The sequence below is a fragment of the Phascolarctos cinereus genome, unplaced genomic scaffold (genome assembly GCF_003287225.1).
Source record: "Phascolarctos cinereus isolate Bilbo 61053 unplaced genomic scaffold, phaCin_HiC Scaffold_5;HRSCAF=322, whole genome shotgun sequence".
NCBI classification, from domain to species: Eukaryota; Metazoa; Chordata; class Mammalia; order Diprotodontia; family Phascolarctidae; genus Phascolarctos; species Phascolarctos cinereus.
This window is the reverse complement of record NW_027555958.1, coordinates 94,096,937-94,115,959: the sequence shown is the minus strand read 5'-3', so window position 1 is coordinate 94,115,959 and position 19,023 is coordinate 94,096,937. Positions and strand designations below refer to the sequence as shown.

General features: G+C 38.5%; 1 protein-coding gene across 1 annotated transcript in view; it reads left to right on the top strand.

The window, feature by feature from the left end:
* Nucleotides 1-19,023, top strand: part of SNX9 (sorting nexin 9) — a 131,887-nt gene that overhangs the window by 78,061 nt on the left and 34,803 nt on the right. The window contains 3 exon segments of the mRNA XM_020986683.2: nucleotides 3,172-3,337; nucleotides 13,203-13,356; nucleotides 18,289-18,373. Coding sequence (XP_020842342.1) covers nucleotides 3,172-3,337; nucleotides 13,203-13,356; nucleotides 18,289-18,373 — 405 coding nt within the window.

Sequence of the window (19,023 nt, the reverse complement as noted above, 5' to 3'; positions counted from 1 at the left end):
AAAAGCAATCCTTAATATTCTTTTTAAACCTTAGGGCACCATATGCTATATCCACATCACAAACTTAGATAGATCTTTACTAATGGCACAAAGATTGGCTATAGTCATTGCCTGTAACAGATGGTAGATTCTAACAGTAAATATAATCCATCCTGTACTAAACAGATATATGGGTGGGCATACATGCTTCTTGGTAATTTGGTCTCATTGATTACCTTTTACGTAGCTTGTAGACACATAAAAACAGTCAACCATGTAGTTAATCAAATTAGGATTTCATGTTTCAGTTTAAAGCCTCACATTGTTTTCCTGGCTAGGTTTTTAGGAGAAAGGGGGTGGGGGGGCTGAGGAAGTTGGTTACTACCATTTTTTTAAAAAGGTTTATTGATGCCTCTTTTTTTTATACCTTTGTGATTTCTTGTTCTCATCTCTCTGTCTCTCTCTCTCACACACACACACTACACACACACACACACACACACACACACACACACATATACACACACAATTTGAAACTACAAAAAAACCTCAGAGATTAACTAGTCCAACCCTTTGATTTTACAAATGAAGCTCACTTCATTTACATACACAGGCTAAGTAACTTGCCCAAGGTCACACAGTGGCAGAGTTGGGATTTGAACCCACATCCTCAGACTCCAAATCTAGCACTAAGAAGAGGGGAATTGTGTTTCATAAGTTGTCCTCAGAGTCCCAAACTGGACATAAGAAAATCCTCTGGAATGTTGTTTTCTGTTTGTTTTTTTTTAAAGATTAGTTGCCTTCAGATTTGGAAAAGGCAGGACAGCTAGGTGGCTCGAAGGATAGAGCCGTGTGCTTGGAATCAAAAGCCTCCTCTTCATGAGTCCAAATTTGGCCTCAGACACTGACTAGCTGTATGAGCCTGGGCAAGTCACTGTTTGCCTCAGTTTCCTCATCTCTAAAATGAGCTGGAGAAGGACATGCAGTTTCTTTGCCAAGGAAACCCCAAATGGGGTCACAAAGGGTTGGAAACACAACAACACTGAAGGCAAAATAATGTTAAATTAAGGGTTAGTTTCCTATAGTGATGAATGGTTTTGGGGTTTTTTTGGTGAGGCAATTGGGGTCCTTCCAACATAGGTGTTTTTTTATAGAATGCAGAGACTATCTCTCTTTAATCATTTATCTGTTAATCAAGGATCCTTGGTTCATCCCAACCAGTGTAGATCCCAGTCCTTCTTGAAATTTTTAGTTTCAGGGGAGCAGCTAGGTTGTGCAGTGGATAGAGCACCGGCCCTGGATTCAGGAGGACCTGAGTTCAAATTTGGCCTTAGACACATAACACTTACTAACTGTGTGACTCTGGGCAAGTCACTTAACCCCTATTGCCCAACTAAAAAAAAAATAAAATAAAAAATTTTTTAAAAAAGACATTTTTAGTTTCAGAGTGCTGCCTGAAGCTCACAGGGTTTAAATGCCTTGGCACAGTAATCACACAGTGTCAGGAATGAGATTTGAACTCAGGCATCCCCTAGCCTTGATAGCTCTGAGTTATTTAATAAAATATAAATTATACTCCTGAATCTTGTATATAATAAAAATTGAAGTATGTATCAATCAAGGCAATAGAGTAATCACAAATTTTAATTAAACTTTCTGAGGTCTTTAGGAAACAGGCCATGTAGAAAAGGGGAGGAGCCAAAGGGAGAAAACAGACAGCCAAAGGCCTCTGGGAGAGGAGTGAATTAGGCAGGGGGGAGTTCCAGGGTCCTGAACTGGACCCTGAACTGAGGAGAGAATGGGGTCTTAGGGGCCAGGAAGTGGCCCAGCTCTGCACTGCCTCCTTCAAGTGCCATAACTAATGACACCGATGTCATCACCAAAGCCTTGTTGACAAGTGTGAACCACTATAAATGGAATAATTGCAAGTCAAGAACTCTTTGTCTTGGTTTGAATGCAAATGCAGAGCGAAAGACTAAGCTTTTCTAGGAGCAGAGGGGGACACAAAGAGCAATGGGTTGCTTCTCCATGGGGATCTTAGTCCATTTGGGGTGACATAGGCACATGAACAGATGACAAACAGTACTGGGTTGTGAGTGATGGAAGTGAATGATTTTAGAAGGCAGATGAATCCTGTTAAAGACATATTTATATTCTCATTAGGCAGACCACCTCCCCCTCCCCAATTTCTCGACCCAGGATTTGGACTAATTCAGGGGGTGTGCCAGGGCTACTTCTCAGCATATGGTTCCTTGATATCACTGATAGCTAATTTTCATTAGTACTAACATTTGTTCTTTGGCTTATTGGGAGAGGTGCAAAGTCCTTTGAGAACTGGGAAAGAAAAGAGAGATGTCACTGGAAGGTGAGGGGGTGGAGATATCCTAGAAGAATCCAGAAAGCTTTCAAGAAGGGGAGGAGATAACCACTTTCTCGCTGAGCCTTGAAAGAGGGAGAGGACTTCAGCAGGCACCAGGAGCCATTCAGTGGTTCCCGGGATGGATTTTTCTCAGTTTACCAAACCCTATGGTTTTTGTTTTTTTAAAATATAGCCTGCCTTCACTCCTAAATGCACTGTAGGTTGTTATACCTTTAACCTGATAGCTCTGCTGATAAATGTTTAGCCGGTTATTGGAAGCCTAGTATCAGATAAGTGTCTCCCTGTGAGCTCATGTGGATGAGATGTCTTTCTATTATTAATGTTTAACTTACAGTAAAATCACTAGGGAGTTTGTTAAAAGGTAGTTAGGTTTCCTGTTTTTTTTTTAATATTTACCTAAAAATATTAGAATAAAATTATACATTCAAATGTAAAATTTTGTCCTTTTAAAAGAAAAACACAGGCGTCAGGTTTGCTGGTTTTTTAATACCCCCTAAAATATTAAGATAAAATTGAAATTGTACATGTACAATTTTATCCTTAAAAAAATGGCCATCTGATATTAGTTCTCCATTTCTGTGTGATTGAAATACAAAAGATCAGTCCCTGTAACCTGGAGTGTATTAAAGAAGAGTAGATTAGACATCAGCTCTATTCAGCATTTTCTTCCAACCCTCTCTTTTTAAATGAAAAGTCAATGTCTCTGTGATTTTATTTTCCAGTACTGCTTTGTGTGTTCAAATGCCATACCCGTTGCACTTAATTCTTAAGACTTAACCATTCCTTTTCTTTCCTTGCCCTTCACAATGTAGGTGAACAGTGCTAATGACCCTTGGTCAAACTGGAATGTTGGTAAATCTGGGAACTGGGAAAGCACAGATGGTTGGGGAACCAAACCAGAAGGCGCCTCTGCTCAGAAGAACACTTCCAACAACTGGGATGCTGCCTTTGGCCATCCACAGGCCTACCACGGACCAGGTGAGAGAAGGCACTTCTGAGCCCTTAAAGTAACCTGTCGTCCCCCTTAGATACACATTTTCATACATGTTAGACAATCCCTCGTGACTACTTTACTGAGAGAATCTACAAACACTCTTTGTTCTGCCGTCACCAGATGTTGGCGGTTGATGTTCTTTTCAAAGTACAGACAAATGTCAATTATCCACAAAGGGATCATCTGCTTTGTAACACCTGAGGACGTTGCCACCTCCTTGGGGCTTAGGACTACTGCTCAGAAAGGCTCAGGCTCTTTTTATGTCCCAAAGCTAAATTTAAGTCTCGTCTTTACAAGTCTTTCCTTGGCTATTAGTTGACGTGATCTGTGCCAGTCTGTGCCCAGGGTTAGCTCAGGGAATTGAAAACTGACGGTATGACAAGAAACTTTCATAGGCACAACATGGAGGTGGCCTTCTGAATCAAAGCAGAAACACTGTAGTTGAGACTACTGAGAAGTCTGGACTGCTGGCTGATTCTGGGAACTCCTCTTCTAGAATCTCTGTTCTCTTCTTCCTTCACTTCTGTAAATCTCTTCCTTTCTGGGTGATAAGCCTGAGTGCCCAAACTCCTCATCCTCTTTGTGTAGAAACAGCCCACTTTAAAAGGAAGTTTGAAAGGAAGCGTAAATAAGCAAGACGGTTTTGAAAGTAACCTCTGGAACTATATATTCTTTTTAAAAGGGAAGGAAATATGAAATGGAGATTCATGGTTTCCTACGTAGCACTTTTTTGTGTTGTGCTGTGTTTGTGTCTTGTGTTTGGAAATGCTCTTTTTTGTGGCTGATTAGGTTCAGAATAAAAAATATAGTGAAACAACAACAACAACAAAAAGATGGCCTGCTGCCTCTCACCAGGGAAGCAACATTGAAGACTGAACATGGAAATTGGAAAAAAGGGAAGAAGCCCTACCTGTCAGGGGCACCACTATTTCCCCAGAGAATCTTAGCATTAGAAGTCATTTAGTAAGACTTCCAGACCTGGGCAGGAATCCCCCCCCCCTCAGCATACCTGAGAGGTGGATGTTCAGGTAGAGGATGAGTGACACCCTACCCCACCCCCATGCCAGCCACAAATAAAGAAAGATCTCATTAACTCACTAGGCAGCTCGTTGACTTTTGGGGTAACCCTGATGGTGAGAAAATTCTTCTTCATTGAGTCAGAAAGGTCCACTCCTAGGGCAGCTACGTGGCGCAGTGGATAGAACACCAGCCCTGGAGTCAGGAGGACCTGAGCTCAAATCTGATCTCGGACACATAACACTTACTACCTGTGTGACTCTGGGCAAGTCACTTAACCCCAGCTGCCTCGACAAAAAAAAAAAAGGTCCCCTCCACTGGTCTTATTTGCAGTTCCCTTAGACTTACACAGAGTAAGTGCCATCCTATAATACCACGCAAATTGTAACTCTGATTTAGAGTCAGAGCTTTTCTACTTACTTCCTCTGTAACCTTAGGCAATAACCTCTCCAAGCCTCAGTTCATGTGTAAAATGTGGGGAAAGGAAGGAAATAAGTATTTTTATAGCACATACTGTGTGCCAGGCACTGTGCTTAATTACAAATATTATCTCATTTGATCCTCACAACCACCCTGTGAAGTAGGTGCTGTTATTATCCCCATTTTACAGTTGAGGAAACTGAGGCAAACGGAAGTTAAGTGACACAGATAGGAGATGTCTAATGACCCATCTCTATCCACAAAGCCACTTAGCTGCCTCTCAAATGAAGAGCTGGACTACATGACTCTCTGCTTTCTTCTAGCTGCATATCTGTGATCTTCCTGATGACATGTCTTCAGAGATTTGATGACAGCTATCCTGTCCCTCTGAGTTTGTCTTCTTTGAGCTGATTATTCCAAGTTTCTTCAGTCAGTGGCAGTTTCAAATCACATGGCAGTTTCAGATCTCCCCACCACCCTGGTCACTCCTCTAGAATAGTTTTTTTGGTCTGTGCCTTTTACATTCTGGTGCCCAGGTTTGAAGGGAGAGGAGATGTGGTCTGCCCTCTTCTGGGTCCATCCTTCCGACGTGTGAATGCTGAACTCCTAGTGATGGAGTGTAAAATTATGTGGAACGTTGTGGTTCAGCGGAAAGAGCGTGAGACTTGTAGTCAGGTCCCATCTCCGATACTGACCTCGTTTCCATGGCTACGTATCTTAGCCTCTGTTTCCTCATGTGTAAAACGAGGATAATAAAACCTTTAATAGCAACCTCACTGGGCTGTTAAAAGATCAGATGACATGGTATATACAGAGCACCTTGTAACCTTAACAGTCTATAAAAGGCAGCTATCATCATCATTATCTTTATTATTATTATTATTATTAGCCTCTCTGAAAACCACATTACATATTGGCTTGTACCAAGCTTATAGCCAGCTAAAACCCTGTCTTTGTTCCAAACACCTTGGTGTTCATCTTTCCTTTCTTTCTTCTTTATCTCTCATATCCAGTGAAGCCCCCTTAAGAGTCTTCCTCTAATTTCTCTCAAATCCATCCCCTCTTCTCAGTTCCCACTGTTAAGCACTTTAGTATGGGCCTCTATTATCACCTGTCTGGGCTATAGTCTCCTAACATGCCTTCTCCCCTCTCTCTTCTCCCCTGCACCAGTCTGTCCTTCATAGTCCCACAACCTGGCATGAAGGTGTTCCACCAGCTAATATTATCTTCGCTGTGCCAGCTTCCTCCCTCCTCTTGCCAGACTGGAAGTAGAGCAGCCATTCATTCTTAAGCTCATTCACACTCCTGATTGGCACAGAAGCTTTCACCTTCATTTTCCCAAACTGGGCCTGATGCCTCTCTTTGACCAGCCTGGTGACCCTTTGCTCCTGGAGCCTCATCATATTGGGGCGCAATTTAATTCAAGGACCCGGTTGGCTTTAGTCCTACTGTCACTCAGAACTCTGGAGCTCAACCATTTCACCAGCCTCAGCCTCCCCAAGCAGCAAGAGTTATAGGCTTTCATCACGACACCTAACACCATTCTACTTTTCTTTTCTTTTTTTTTTAAATTTTCTTTCTTTATTTATTTTTAGTTTTCAACTCTCACTTCCATAAGATTTTGAATTTTAAAATCACCCCCCCCAACCCCAATGACATATAGTCCGATATAGGCTCTACATGTACTTTCATGTTAACCATAATTTCCCATTAGTCATGATGTGAAGAACAATTAGAACTAATGGGAGGAACCATGAGAATGGAGCAATAAAACAAAAGAGCAAAGGAAAAGGAGAGCAATTAGTATGCTTCCATTTGCATTCAGACTCCATGTTTCATTCTCTTGGTATGGATAGCGATTTCCATCACGAATCTTTTGTAGTTGTCTTAGATTCTTGTGTTGCTGTGAAAAGCCAAGTCTGTCAAAGTCAATCATCCCATAATGTGGCTGTTACTGTTTGCAGTGTTCTTCTGGTTCTGCTTACTTCACTCTGCATCTCTTTGTATAGGTCTTTCCAGGTGTTTTGAATTCTCTGCTCATCATTTCTTGTAGCACAATAGTATTCCATTATATTCATATACCAGAGCTTGTTCAGCCATTCTCCAATTGATAGTCATCCCCTCAATTTCCAATTCTTTGCCACCACAGAAAGAGCTGCTATAAATATTTTTGTACATGTGGGTCCTTTTCCCATTTGTATGATCTCATTGCGATATAGCCCTAGAGGTGCTATTGCTGGATCAAAGGGTATGCACATTTTTATAGCCCTTTGGGCATAGCCCCAAATTGTTCTCTAGAATGGTTGGATCATTTCACAGCTCTACCAACAATGTATTAGTGTTCCAGTTTTCCCACGTCTTCTCTAATATTTATCGTTATCCTGTTTTGTCATGTTAGCTAATCTGATAGGTGTGATGTGCTACCTCAGAGTCATTTTGATTTGCATTTCTCTAATGAATAGTGATTTAGAACATTTTTTCATGTGACTTATAGAGAGCTTTAGTTTCTTCCTCTGAGAACTGCCTGTTCATATCCTTTGGCCATTTATCAATTGGGGAATGATTTGTATTCATTTTAGAAATGAGGCCTTTATCAGAGACACTAGTTGTAAAAATTCTTTCCCAGTTTTCTACTTCCCTCCTAATTTTGGATGCATTAGCTTTATTTGTGTAAAACCTTGTAAATTTAATATAATCAAAATTGTTCAATTTGCATTTCATAATGTTCTCTGTCTCTTGTTTGGTCATAAATCCTCCCTTCTCCATAGATATGGAAGGTAAACTATTCCTCGCTCTTCTAGTTTGCTTACAGTATCAGTCTTTATATCTAAACAGTGTATCCATTTTGACTTTACCTTGGTATAGGGTGTAAGATGTTGGTCTATGCCCAGTTTCTGCCATACTCTTTTCCGGTTTTCCCAGCAGTTTTTGCTAAATAGTGATTTCTTATCCCAGAAGCTGGAGTCCTTTGGATTTATCAAATAGTAGATTAGTACAGTCATTGACCTAACCTATTTCACTGATCCACCACTCTATTTCTTAGCCAGTACCAAGTAGTTTTGATGATTGCTGCTTTATAATACAATTTAAAATCAGGTACAGCTAGACCACCTTCTCTTGCATTTCTTTTCATTAGTTCCTTTGATATTCTGGACTTCTTATTCTTCCAGATGAAATTTGTTATTGTTTTTTCTAGCTCTATAAAATAATTTTTTGGTAGTTTGATTGGTATGGCACTGAATAAGTAAATTAATTTAGGCGGAATTATCATTTTTATTATATTAGCTTGGCCTACCCATGAGTAACTGATATTTTTCCAGTTATTTAGCTCTGACTTTGTGTGAAAAGTGTTTTGTAATTGTGTTCATATAGTTCCTGGTTCCAGGTAGACTCCCAAATATTTTATAGTATCTACAGCAATTTTAAATGGAATTTCTTCTTCTATCTCTTGCTGCTTGGCTTTCTTAGTAATATGTAGAAACACTGATGATTTGTGTGGGTTTATTTTGTATCCTGCAACTTTGCTAAATTAGTTTATTATTTCAGGTAATTTTTTACTTGATTCTCTAGGATTCTCTAGATATACCATCATATAATTTGCAGAGTGATAGCTTTGTTTCTTCTTTGCCTATTCTAATTCCTTCAATTTCTTTTTCTTCTCTAATTGCTATGCTAATGTTTCTAGCACAATATTGAATAATAGTGGTGATAATGGACATCCTTGTTTCACCCCCAATCTTATTGGAAATTCTTCTATCCCCATTGCATGTAATGCTTGCTGATGGTTTTTGTTAGATGCTATCTATCATTTTAAGGAAGACTCCATTTATTCCTATGCTCTCTAGTGTTTTTAATAGGAATGGATATTGTATTTTGTCAAATGCTTTTTCTGCATCTATTGAGATAATCATATGATTTCTGTTAGTTTTGTTGTTGATATGGTCAACTATGCTGATAGTTTTCCTAATGTTGAACCAGCTCTGTATTCCTGGTCTAAATCCTACCTGGTCATAGTGTGTTATCTGCAAGATAAGTTGTAATCTCTTTGCTAATATTTTATTTAAAATTTTTGCATCTATATTCATTAGGGAAATTGGTCTCTAATTTTCTTTTTCTGTCTTTGCTCTTCTAGTTTAGGTATCAGCAACATGTCTGTATCATAAAAAGAATTTGGTAGGACTCCTTCACCTATTTTCCCAAATAGTGTATACAGTATTAGATTAGTTGTTCTTTAAATGTTTGATAGAATTCATTTGTAAATACATCTGGCCATGGAGATTTTTTCTTAGGGAGTTCATTGATGGCTTGTTCAATTTCTTTTTCTGAAATGGGTTAAGTATTTTATTTCTTCTTCTGTTAATCTGAGCAATTTATATTTTTGTAAATGTTCATCCATTTCTTCAAGATTGTCAAATTTATTGGCATATAGGTAAAATATTGGCATATTGGCAAAATAACTCCTAATTATTGTTTTGATTTCCTCTTCATTGATGGTGAATTCACCCTTTCCATTTTTCATGCTGGTAATTTGGTTTTCTTATTTTAATCAAATTAACTAAAGGTTTATCTATTGGGGGTTTTTTTTCCCGTAAAATCAGCTCTTAGTTTTATTTATTTCAGTGGTTTTCTTAATTTCAGTTTTATTAATCTCTCCTTTGGTTTTCAGAATTTCTAACTTGGTATTTATTTGGGGGTTTTCGATTTGTTCTTTTTCTGGCTTTTTTAGTTGCATGCCCAATTCATTGATCTCTCCTTTCTCTATTTTATTCATATGAGCATTTAGAGATATAAAACTTCCCCTAAGGACTGCTTTCGCTGCATCCCATAAGTTTTGTTATGTTGTCTCATTATTGTCATTCTCTTGGATGAATTTATTGTTTCTGTGATTTGTTGTTTGACCCACTCATTCTTTAGGATTAGATCATTTAGTTTACACTAATTTTTAGTCTGTCTGTCCATGGCCCTTTATTATGTGTAATTTTTATTGTATCATGGTCTGAAAAGGATATGTTTAGTATTTATGCCTTTCTGCATGGGATTAGAGGTTTTTATGCCCTGGTACATGGTCAGTTTTTGTGTAGGTGCCATGTACTGCCGAGAAAAAGGTGTATTCCTTTTTGACCCCATTCCGTTTTCTCCACAGGTTAACCATATTTAACTTTTCTAAGATTCTGTTGATCTACTTCTTTCTTGTTTATTTTGTGGTTAGATTTATCTAGTTCAGAGAGAGAGAGTGTGAGGTCCCCCACTAGTGTAGTTTTGCTATTTCTTCCTGTATCTCCCTTAACTTCTCCTTTAGGAATTTGGCTGCTGTACCACTTGGGGCAAATATGTTTAGCAATGATATTACTTCATTATCTGTGGTACCTTTTAGCAGGATGTAGTTTGCTTCCTTATCTCTTTTAATTAGATCTATTTTTGCTTTTGCTTTGTCTGAGATCACGATTGCTACCCCTGCCTTTTTTACTTCAGCTGAAGCATAATATGTTCTGCTCCAGCCTTTTACCTTTACTCTGTGTGCATCCCTCTGCATCAAATGTATTTCCTGTAGACAGCATATTGTAGGTTTATGGTTCTTAATCCACTCTGCTATCTGTTTCCGTTTTATGGGAGAGTTCATCCCATTCATATTTACAGTTATGATTACTATCTGTGTCTTCCTCTCCATTCTATTCCCTCCCTCCTCGTTTATGCTTTTTTCTCTCCTTTTTCCTTTTCCTTCCTCAGAAGAGTTGTGGTTTCAACCACCATCTCCCTCAGTCTGCCCTCCCTTCTATTAGCCTCCTCTCTTATAGGGTAAGTTAGATTTCTGTACCTAATTGATTATGTTATTCTTTCTTTGAACCAGTTGTGATGAAAGTAAGGTTCCAACAGTGCTCATCTCCCTCCCTTCTTTCCCTCTACTGTATTTGGTTTTTATGCCTTTTCATGTGATGTAATCAATCCTTGTCTGCCTCCTCCTGTCTTCTTCTCCCAGTACAGTCTCTTTTCTCCACTTAATTAGATTTTTTACCATCCCATCAAAGTCAACTTAAACCCACACCCTCTGTCTAAGTATACCCCCTTTTAAATGTCATGATGGCATTACAGTTACAAATATCATCATCCCTTGTAGGGATGTAAACAGTTTGCCCTTATTGATAATATGATGATGTTCTTTTTTTTTTCTTTCCTATTTAACTTTTTATACTTCTCTTGAGCCTTATATTTGAAGGTCAAATTTTTTGTTGAGCTCTGGTCTTTTCATCAGAAAGATTTGGAAGTCCCCTATTTCATTGGATGCCTGTCTCCTCCCCTAAAAGATTATACTCAGTTTTGCTGGGTAGTTGATCCTTGGTTGTAATCCAAGCTCCTTTGCCGTACAGAATATTGTATTCCATGCCCTCTGATCTTTTAACATAGGAGCTGCAAGGTCCTCCGTAATCCTGACTGTGGTTCCATCATATTTAAATTGATTCTTTCTGGCTGCTTGCAGTATTTTCTCTTTGATCTGGTAGTTTTGGAATTTAGCTACTATATTCTGTGGCATTTTCAATTTGGGATCTCTTTCAGGAGGTGGTAGGTGGTTTCTTTCCATGACTAATTTGCTCTCTGGTCCTAGGATCTCAGGGCAGTTTTCTTTGATGATTTCCTGGAGGATGTTGTCCAGGTTCTTTTTTTCATCATGGTTTTCAGGTAAACAATAATTTTTAAATTATTTCTCCTGGATCTGTTTTCCAGATCAGTTGTTTGACCAATGAGGTATTTTATGTTTTCTGGTATTTTTTCATTCTTTTGTTTCTGTTTGACTGACTCTTGCTGTCTCATACTTATTAGCTTCCACTTGCCCCATTCTAATTTTTAAGGAGTTGTTTTCTTCTATTACATTTTGTACCTTTTCCATTTGGCCCATTTTACTTTTTAAGGAGTTCTTCTATTCATTGAGTTTTTGTGCCTCCTTTTCCGTTTGGCCAGTTCTACTTTTTAAGGACTTGTTTTCTACAGTTAATTTTTCTCCTTCTCTTTCCAAGCTGTTGACTCTTTCTTGCATACCTCTCATTTCTTTTCCCAGTTTTTCTTCTGCCTTTCTTTATTTGACTTTTAAAATCCTTCTTGAGCTCTTCTAAGAAGGCTTTTTGGGCTTGAGACCAGTTCATATTCCCTTTGGAGGTTTCGTTTGTGAGTATATTAACAATGTTGTCCTCTTCTGAATTTGTGCCTTGATCTTCCCTTTCCCCAAAATAAGAATCGATGGTCATTGTCTGTTTCTGCTTTTTGTGCATGGTGTTTGCCTCTTTTCTGACTTTTTACAAAAAAAAAAAGAAAAAAGAAAACAACTGTTGAATTCTGCTGCAGTGAAGGGGGCACTTACCGAAGCTTCTTATCCTACTCACTGGGGCCTTGCACTTGAATGTTTGGCTCCTGGTCACCTGGGCTTTGCACAGGGATGTTTTGCTGCTGGTGAATTTCTGTCAGCCTGGAGCTTTCCTTCTGCAGTTGTGCTTCCCAGAGTTGTGTTGAGGGACTGGGTAATTTCACTGCTGGAGAACACTGTCGCCCATGGTCATTTCCCAAGTTGGTGTCTACCGGTTTCTCTTCCTGTATTGAGGTTCTCAGGGGTCCAGGTGGTAGCACTTTCTTTCCACCATGGGCCTCCAGATCTCCTCGTGGTGTGCTGAGGTGGAGCTTGCCGCTGGTTTGCTGGGATATCTCCAATCCTGTACTGTTCCCCTTCTCCCAGATCAAGAAAGGCCTTTCCTATTAATCCCCCCAAGCTTCCAGGGGTACAAGATTGCTGTACCCTGTCTTTTTGCTTCTTCAGGGTTTTTCTTGGGTCAATATTTTCTAGGCTTTCAGAAGTCAATGAGGGAGGGTAAGAGCAACTTACTTCTTGCTCTACCAGTCTTCCATTCTACCTTTCAAGATTTTATCTCACATGATTTCTTTCCATATGTCCTATACTTCAGCCAAATTGGTCCACTCACATTTGCTAATGTACCTCCATACATCAGGTTCCCTATATTTGGGATAGCCTCCCCTCCACCTTGAATTCCTACACGTCTTTTAAAGCCCATTTTGCCTTAAGCCTTAACAAAAATCAGCTTTGCAGATACTTACCTAGTTGCGCCATCAGGATGGGAACAAAGTCCTATGGAAGTGGACACAAGTCAGGTGGTACCAAGAGGTGGGAGAAGAAGATAAAAGAAACATGAGAGACAGTCTTCCCATTTCACAATTTTGTCTGAGACCTTCCCTGTCAGGTTATGCTGTTTGAGATGAGAACATGAGGGTGAAAAGACTCTTGATATCTGAAAAGATGACTCTATATTCACTGTCCTGCTACTCCATCTTGTTGTGATTGGCTGTTACCTTTTCCTGTGGGCACCAGAAGGAGGATGATCTCTTTTCTTTCTCTTCTGTTCCTCACAGCAGCTGCCGGGGATGAGGATGACTGGGATGAAGATTGGGATGACCCCAAGTCATCACCTCCTACTTATTTTAAGGATGTAGAGTCCACTGAGGCCGGAGGGGCCCAACGAGGCAATGCTCGTGCTGGTGGTGCTTCCATGAAGATTCCACTTAACAAGTAAAGTCAAAAAAAAATCTTGGCTATTTTAATCTTGAATATTAACTTGAAAGTTTATTTTGTAGGGGTGATTTTTTTTGAACAGTCTCTTTCTATTGAACTTAATGACATTTGAGAGGCAGCCTAGCTTAGTGTACAGAGCACTAGGTCTGGTGTCAGAAAGACCTAGGTTCAAATTCTCCCTCAGACACTGAGTGACCCAGGACAAGTCATTTAACCTCCCTGATCCTGAGTTTCCTTCTAAGCACAATGAGGGAGTTAGGGCTTCTAAGGTCCCTTTAAGCTCTAAGTCTGATCCTATTCTATAATCCTGTCATCTGAATCACTAGAATATTCAGAGATACTGTTAAAAACTCATTAAATATTGAGCTTTTCCTCATGATGTCAAATGAAAAAAAACTACAGCACATCAAGCTTAATTCCCGTTTAGTTTTCTTCCATGTTACTGATACTTTTGAAAGTGAATCACCATCGGGGGTGGCTGCTTTATGTTGCTGTTGCTGTTTAATTTACCTTTTTACCTGGTAGTTTGCATTTTTAATAAAATGATTGGTAGAACCATTCCTTATTGGGAAGATGTGGTAACATAGTGCTTTTTTATCATACTGAGATTTTAGGGTGAGAAACGCTGAGAAGTGTAATTTATGACTTTCTTGGGATTCAGCCAACGGTATTCCTCTGATGAACAACTTTGTGACTGATATTTACAAAAATCTCATTGATTTCATTTTAATCGTAGTATTCACAGTCCATTTTTCGGTGTAGGTGTCACAACGTTGTCCTATGTCTGAAAATCATTAAAAGCAACATAATAAAATTGTGCAATTAATGACTATGACCTGGGGCAGCCGGGTGACATACTGTATAGAGTGGCAGGCCTGGAGTCAGGAAGATTCATCTTCTTGGTTCAGATCTTGCTTCAGACATTTACTAGCTGTGTGACCTTGTGCAAGTCACTTAACCCTGTTTTCCTTGGTTTCTTCCGCTGTAAAATGAGCTGGAGAAGGAAATGGCAAACCACTCCAGTATCTTCACCGAGAAAACCCCAGATGGGGTCACTACAAGTCAGACACGACTGAAAAATGACTGAACAACAAAATTAAATAAAACACATAAGTTAGTAACTCTTACTTAGACTTCAGCCTCTTTGTTACCTCATTGTTTAAATTAGCATATTTTTGTCACATACATTTATTAAGCTCAGGTTCTATACCAGACCAAAGTGAAATAGTCTCCATCCTCAAGTCAGCAATATGTACGTAGGTAAATAAATATTAAAAAAATACACAAAATCATTTTGGGAAGGAGGGAGTGCTAGCAAATAAGAGAATCAGAGAGGGCCTAGTATAGGAGGTAGTAACAACTTATCTGAGAACATTACCGGCTCGAGGGAGGCCAGGATATAGGGATAGGAAATGGAATGATGAATAAAGGAAACAGCCTTGGGCTGCAACATGGAATTCATAGAAAGCAAATGAATATGTAAGAAGCCTAGAAAGGTCAACTAGTGCCATACTTTTAAAAAATTTGTCTTCTATTTGTGACATTGTTCAATTTTGTTTTTAATTACATATATACAAAATAAAGCCATTCACTGACAACTTGTTTTTAAAATGCGTTTTTAAAGTAGTAAATATAGTTAATAATTTTTATTGAAATTTTATTATTAAGATTCTGACAAATTTTTTTTCATATATTAAGCTAAAAGTAAGGGCTGTTTAAAGTCCCAGCAAGTTTAAATATGTCTTAAAAGACCACGAAAGGGTAGGGTTAACATTTAATTTTGTCAGTGGAATGAGGCAGTGTCATATATTGATGTTTTTCTGCTAAGTGAATTTCTACATGGGGAAAAAGAAAAACTTAAATCTTCCAGTGGTTTGAAAGCCTTCATTTTACAATGATTTTCTATTAAAAATGGCATTAATTTTATTTCTTTTGTGAACTATTAGGAGGCAGCTAGGTGGTGTAGTGGATAGAGTGCTGGACTTGGAGACTGGAAGACCCCAGTTCGAATCCTGCCTCAGACATTTAGTAGCTGTGTGACCCTGGGCAAGTCACTTAACCTCTATAAGCCTCAGTTTCCTCATCTGTAAAATGGTGAGAATAATACCACCTGTCTCACAGAGTTGTTATAAAGATCAAATCTGTTAGCACACATAAAGTGCTTTGGAAATTTTAAAATGCTATATAAATGCTTTTATTTTTAGTAGAGAAATACTCATATAAAATTAAAAGCTATCTTTCTCCAAAATAAAAGTTTTATTAGTTGCCCAGAAGGCAGAAAAAAGTACTGTAGCATTCCTCAAGTTGCTGTGTTTTGAGTTGGATGGCCGTCTTCCTTGTTAATTGCCAGTCATTAAATTACTTCTGGGTTATAATAGTTTCTTTAAAATTAAGATCAGTGGAAAAGAGTACCAGTATAAAAAGGATTGAGGATTATGAAAAGCAACTTAATGAAGTTATTTAAAAGATCTGAATTTTGGAAATGGCAGTGTGACTTTGAGTAAGTCACTTTGCCTATCTCTGAGATTCAGTTTCCTCATCTGTAAAATGAAGGTGTTGAACTCTGTGATCTCTGACGTCCTTTCCAACTCTAGAATTCTTTTTGACTCTAAGAGCTCTTCTTCTGTGGCTTATATTTTGTTAAATTTATAAAGTTAAGGTAATAACCTAGTTTCTTGCTGTTTGTCCATTGTTCTGGAAGAGGACCAAGACATCAGGGAGGTGATGCCATAATATGCAAATGAATTGGATTTAAGTGAGGGAGGGCTGTGCAAAGTGACCAGCCTCACTTTCTCCTCTGGAGTCATCTAGGTCCAGTGGCCAGATATAGATCAGGACTATTGGAGAAGCCCCAAGATGGAGAGGGAGACCTTGGCCTTTTTAAGCTAAGGTCTTTAACAGGGTCTCAGTTTGACTGAGACAACACCCATTCATTGATTAAGGCTAGGTAAGAAATGAGACAGAATGGCCTCTTTTACCTAATCAAAAAAAAAGAAAAGAAAGAAAAAGTAATCAAACTGGGTGGGAAAGACCCTCTAGGTTTCTGGCTAAAAGAGGAACAATTACTAATTTACATTCACTCTGAGCCATCCAGGGCCCAAACAATAACCATTAAGTAGTGCTTGAGTAGCCCCAATCAGTGAGAGCCAGAGTAAATTGGGTTTAAGGCTAGGTCATTAAAAAAGAAATCTAGGCAACTAGGGGGCACACTGGATAGAGCACTGGCATCCCAATTCTATATGCAGAGGGGCCCTGTGCATCTAAAGCTAACCCAAGTTATAGTTTGGGACTTGAGACAGAGAAGAAGAGCGGTTGGTTCTGTCTAGGACATTGTTGGAGCTCATGTGTATCTGGGGACAGAGGAGATAATAAAACTAACTTTCAAGTCCCCTGGACATTCAGGTTCTTTTTCCCAGCTTGAGAATTGACTCTGTTAGACCAGAGGATAAAGTCTGGTGCATCGATGCATCTTCCAGGTCCATTCCAAAGTAGACCTGCACTCCTAGGTCTCATTTGTGACTTAGTCCTTAGACTTTCCTAGAATTGACCCCTCTTTTAGAGAGTTAAGAATGTTTTAAATCATCTGATATTGTGTAAATCATGTTTTAATCTCTTAATGTACTATCAGCTAGTGGTATCTATACTAAAATTATTTAACAGTAAACATTTTAGCTTTGTGTATTAACATTTGCTTTCCAGCTTTGAGCCAACTTTCTGTTGGTTCTGTACTGATTTGTGGACTATAAAATGCTGAGTCAGATTAACATAAAGTCAAGCTCATTTTAGGCAATGTCACCTTTTTCTAAACGTAGCTACTCCTAAGACCAGAATGTGACCATTTTTGGTGAAGCCATAAAATGACATTTCAGTCATTCCAATTACATCCCAGTAGTAGGTTGGTGGGGATACAGAATGAGTAGTAGACAAGAACCTTGCTCTCAAGGACCCAGCAGAATATTGCAAAGAATATATTTCAGGCTAGGAAAGTGATTCCAAAGATGTGCCCGACAATGGCAACAGCAGTGTAATAGGTAAAGGAAAAGGGACCTTGATTGAGCGGAATTGTATTGTTTTAGTCAAAGAATCAAAGATGCCAGTATTGCTGTAAGGCAAAGATCTTTCCATACTAGAGAAGGCCTTTGTAATAAGAATTTTCCAAGTTAGCATGCTTTTATATAAATGAGAGCTACGTTATAATTATGACTTATTTGACAAATTACTGTCAAGAAAAAAAACCACCAAAGCTAAACACCCAAATAAAGGCATCCCCTTCTCAGTAGTCACCTTTGGGAGATTGCATGCTTGTGTCATGGCTGTTGATGTTGCTTTAAATGATCTTTGTAATAGCTATTTAAACCTGTAGCATGTCCAAATATCCAGTTCCCAAAGAAGCTTTCCAAAGATGTTTTGAGTAATGGGATTAACATTGGAATAATTTAATCATACCCCCACCCTGACCCAAATGCCAATTTCAAGAACACTCATTGAAATGCATAAGTCCTTGAACGCTTATTTAAATAAAATAATCAGTCTCCCTTCTTGTTAATCACACCTCAGCATGTGACCAACTCAGGCTTCTAAGAGTTCCCTGTGACCTGAATGAAATTTTACAAATTGTCCCATTGCCCCTTTATTGGGTGATAGAATTTTGTAGATTTAAGATAAATAGTGTTCCTGTAAATACAGCACCTTCTGGAATAAAACTATTTTCTTAGTAGCTGCAGCTTGATTAAATGGCTAATTGGCCATTGAGCGATCTGATCAGAATGGGTATCACTTACCACACCACTGTCTCTAGTTCATCCATCGGAAAGACAAAACAAGGTGTAAACTGTTTCTAAAAAGCAAATAGGAATAGGAGGATTTGAATTCTTATAAGGAAAGATTGGGGAACTCAACAGCATTTTATTCATTTATTTCTGTGATTAGATTTCCTGGATTTGCAAAACCTGGAATGGAACAATACTTATTGGCAAAGCAGCTAGCAAAACCCAAAGAGAAAATTTCCATCATTGTAAGTCTTTGGTTATTTTGTGGGGTTTTTTTTCCCTTCCTAAATAAGCTGTTTTAATGATAACTTCAATACTAAGAGAATTACATCCCCTAAATAACTGACATTATCCTTTAGTATTTAAGAATGCTAGAGATAATTCGGCTATTAGTGCCTTCATTTATGCTGTTTAGATCTGTTTTCTTTCTCTTTTTAAGACTATTAGTAAGAGTATACTAACTATAGATCACTTTGGAAAATCTTTTTTTATCAGACCTTTGAGATGAGTTGATAAGCTTAATTTTTATGCCTGAGTTTATAGCCTAGAAAAATAAACATGTAGTATCAAAACAGCACCTTCTCTAATGTCTATAGTAATCAGGCTTTTTTACCAGTGAGCCATCTGTAACATGAAGATAAGAAATGAACAAATTGAAAAAATGATATTTAATGATACCATTGAGGATATTAGTCTGTGTCCTTTACTTAATATTTACACAGCTCACACAAAAAGCATTGGGATTTCATCCACAAATTATGATGACAGATAAGAATGCCAAACAGCTCAGGACATCCCAGCTGTGTGTCCTAAAATAAATATATTTCAGGAATGGGAGCTGTGGATATATGCTGTCCCTATTCACTTACCCCATATTGGTATGATGACTGAAGAA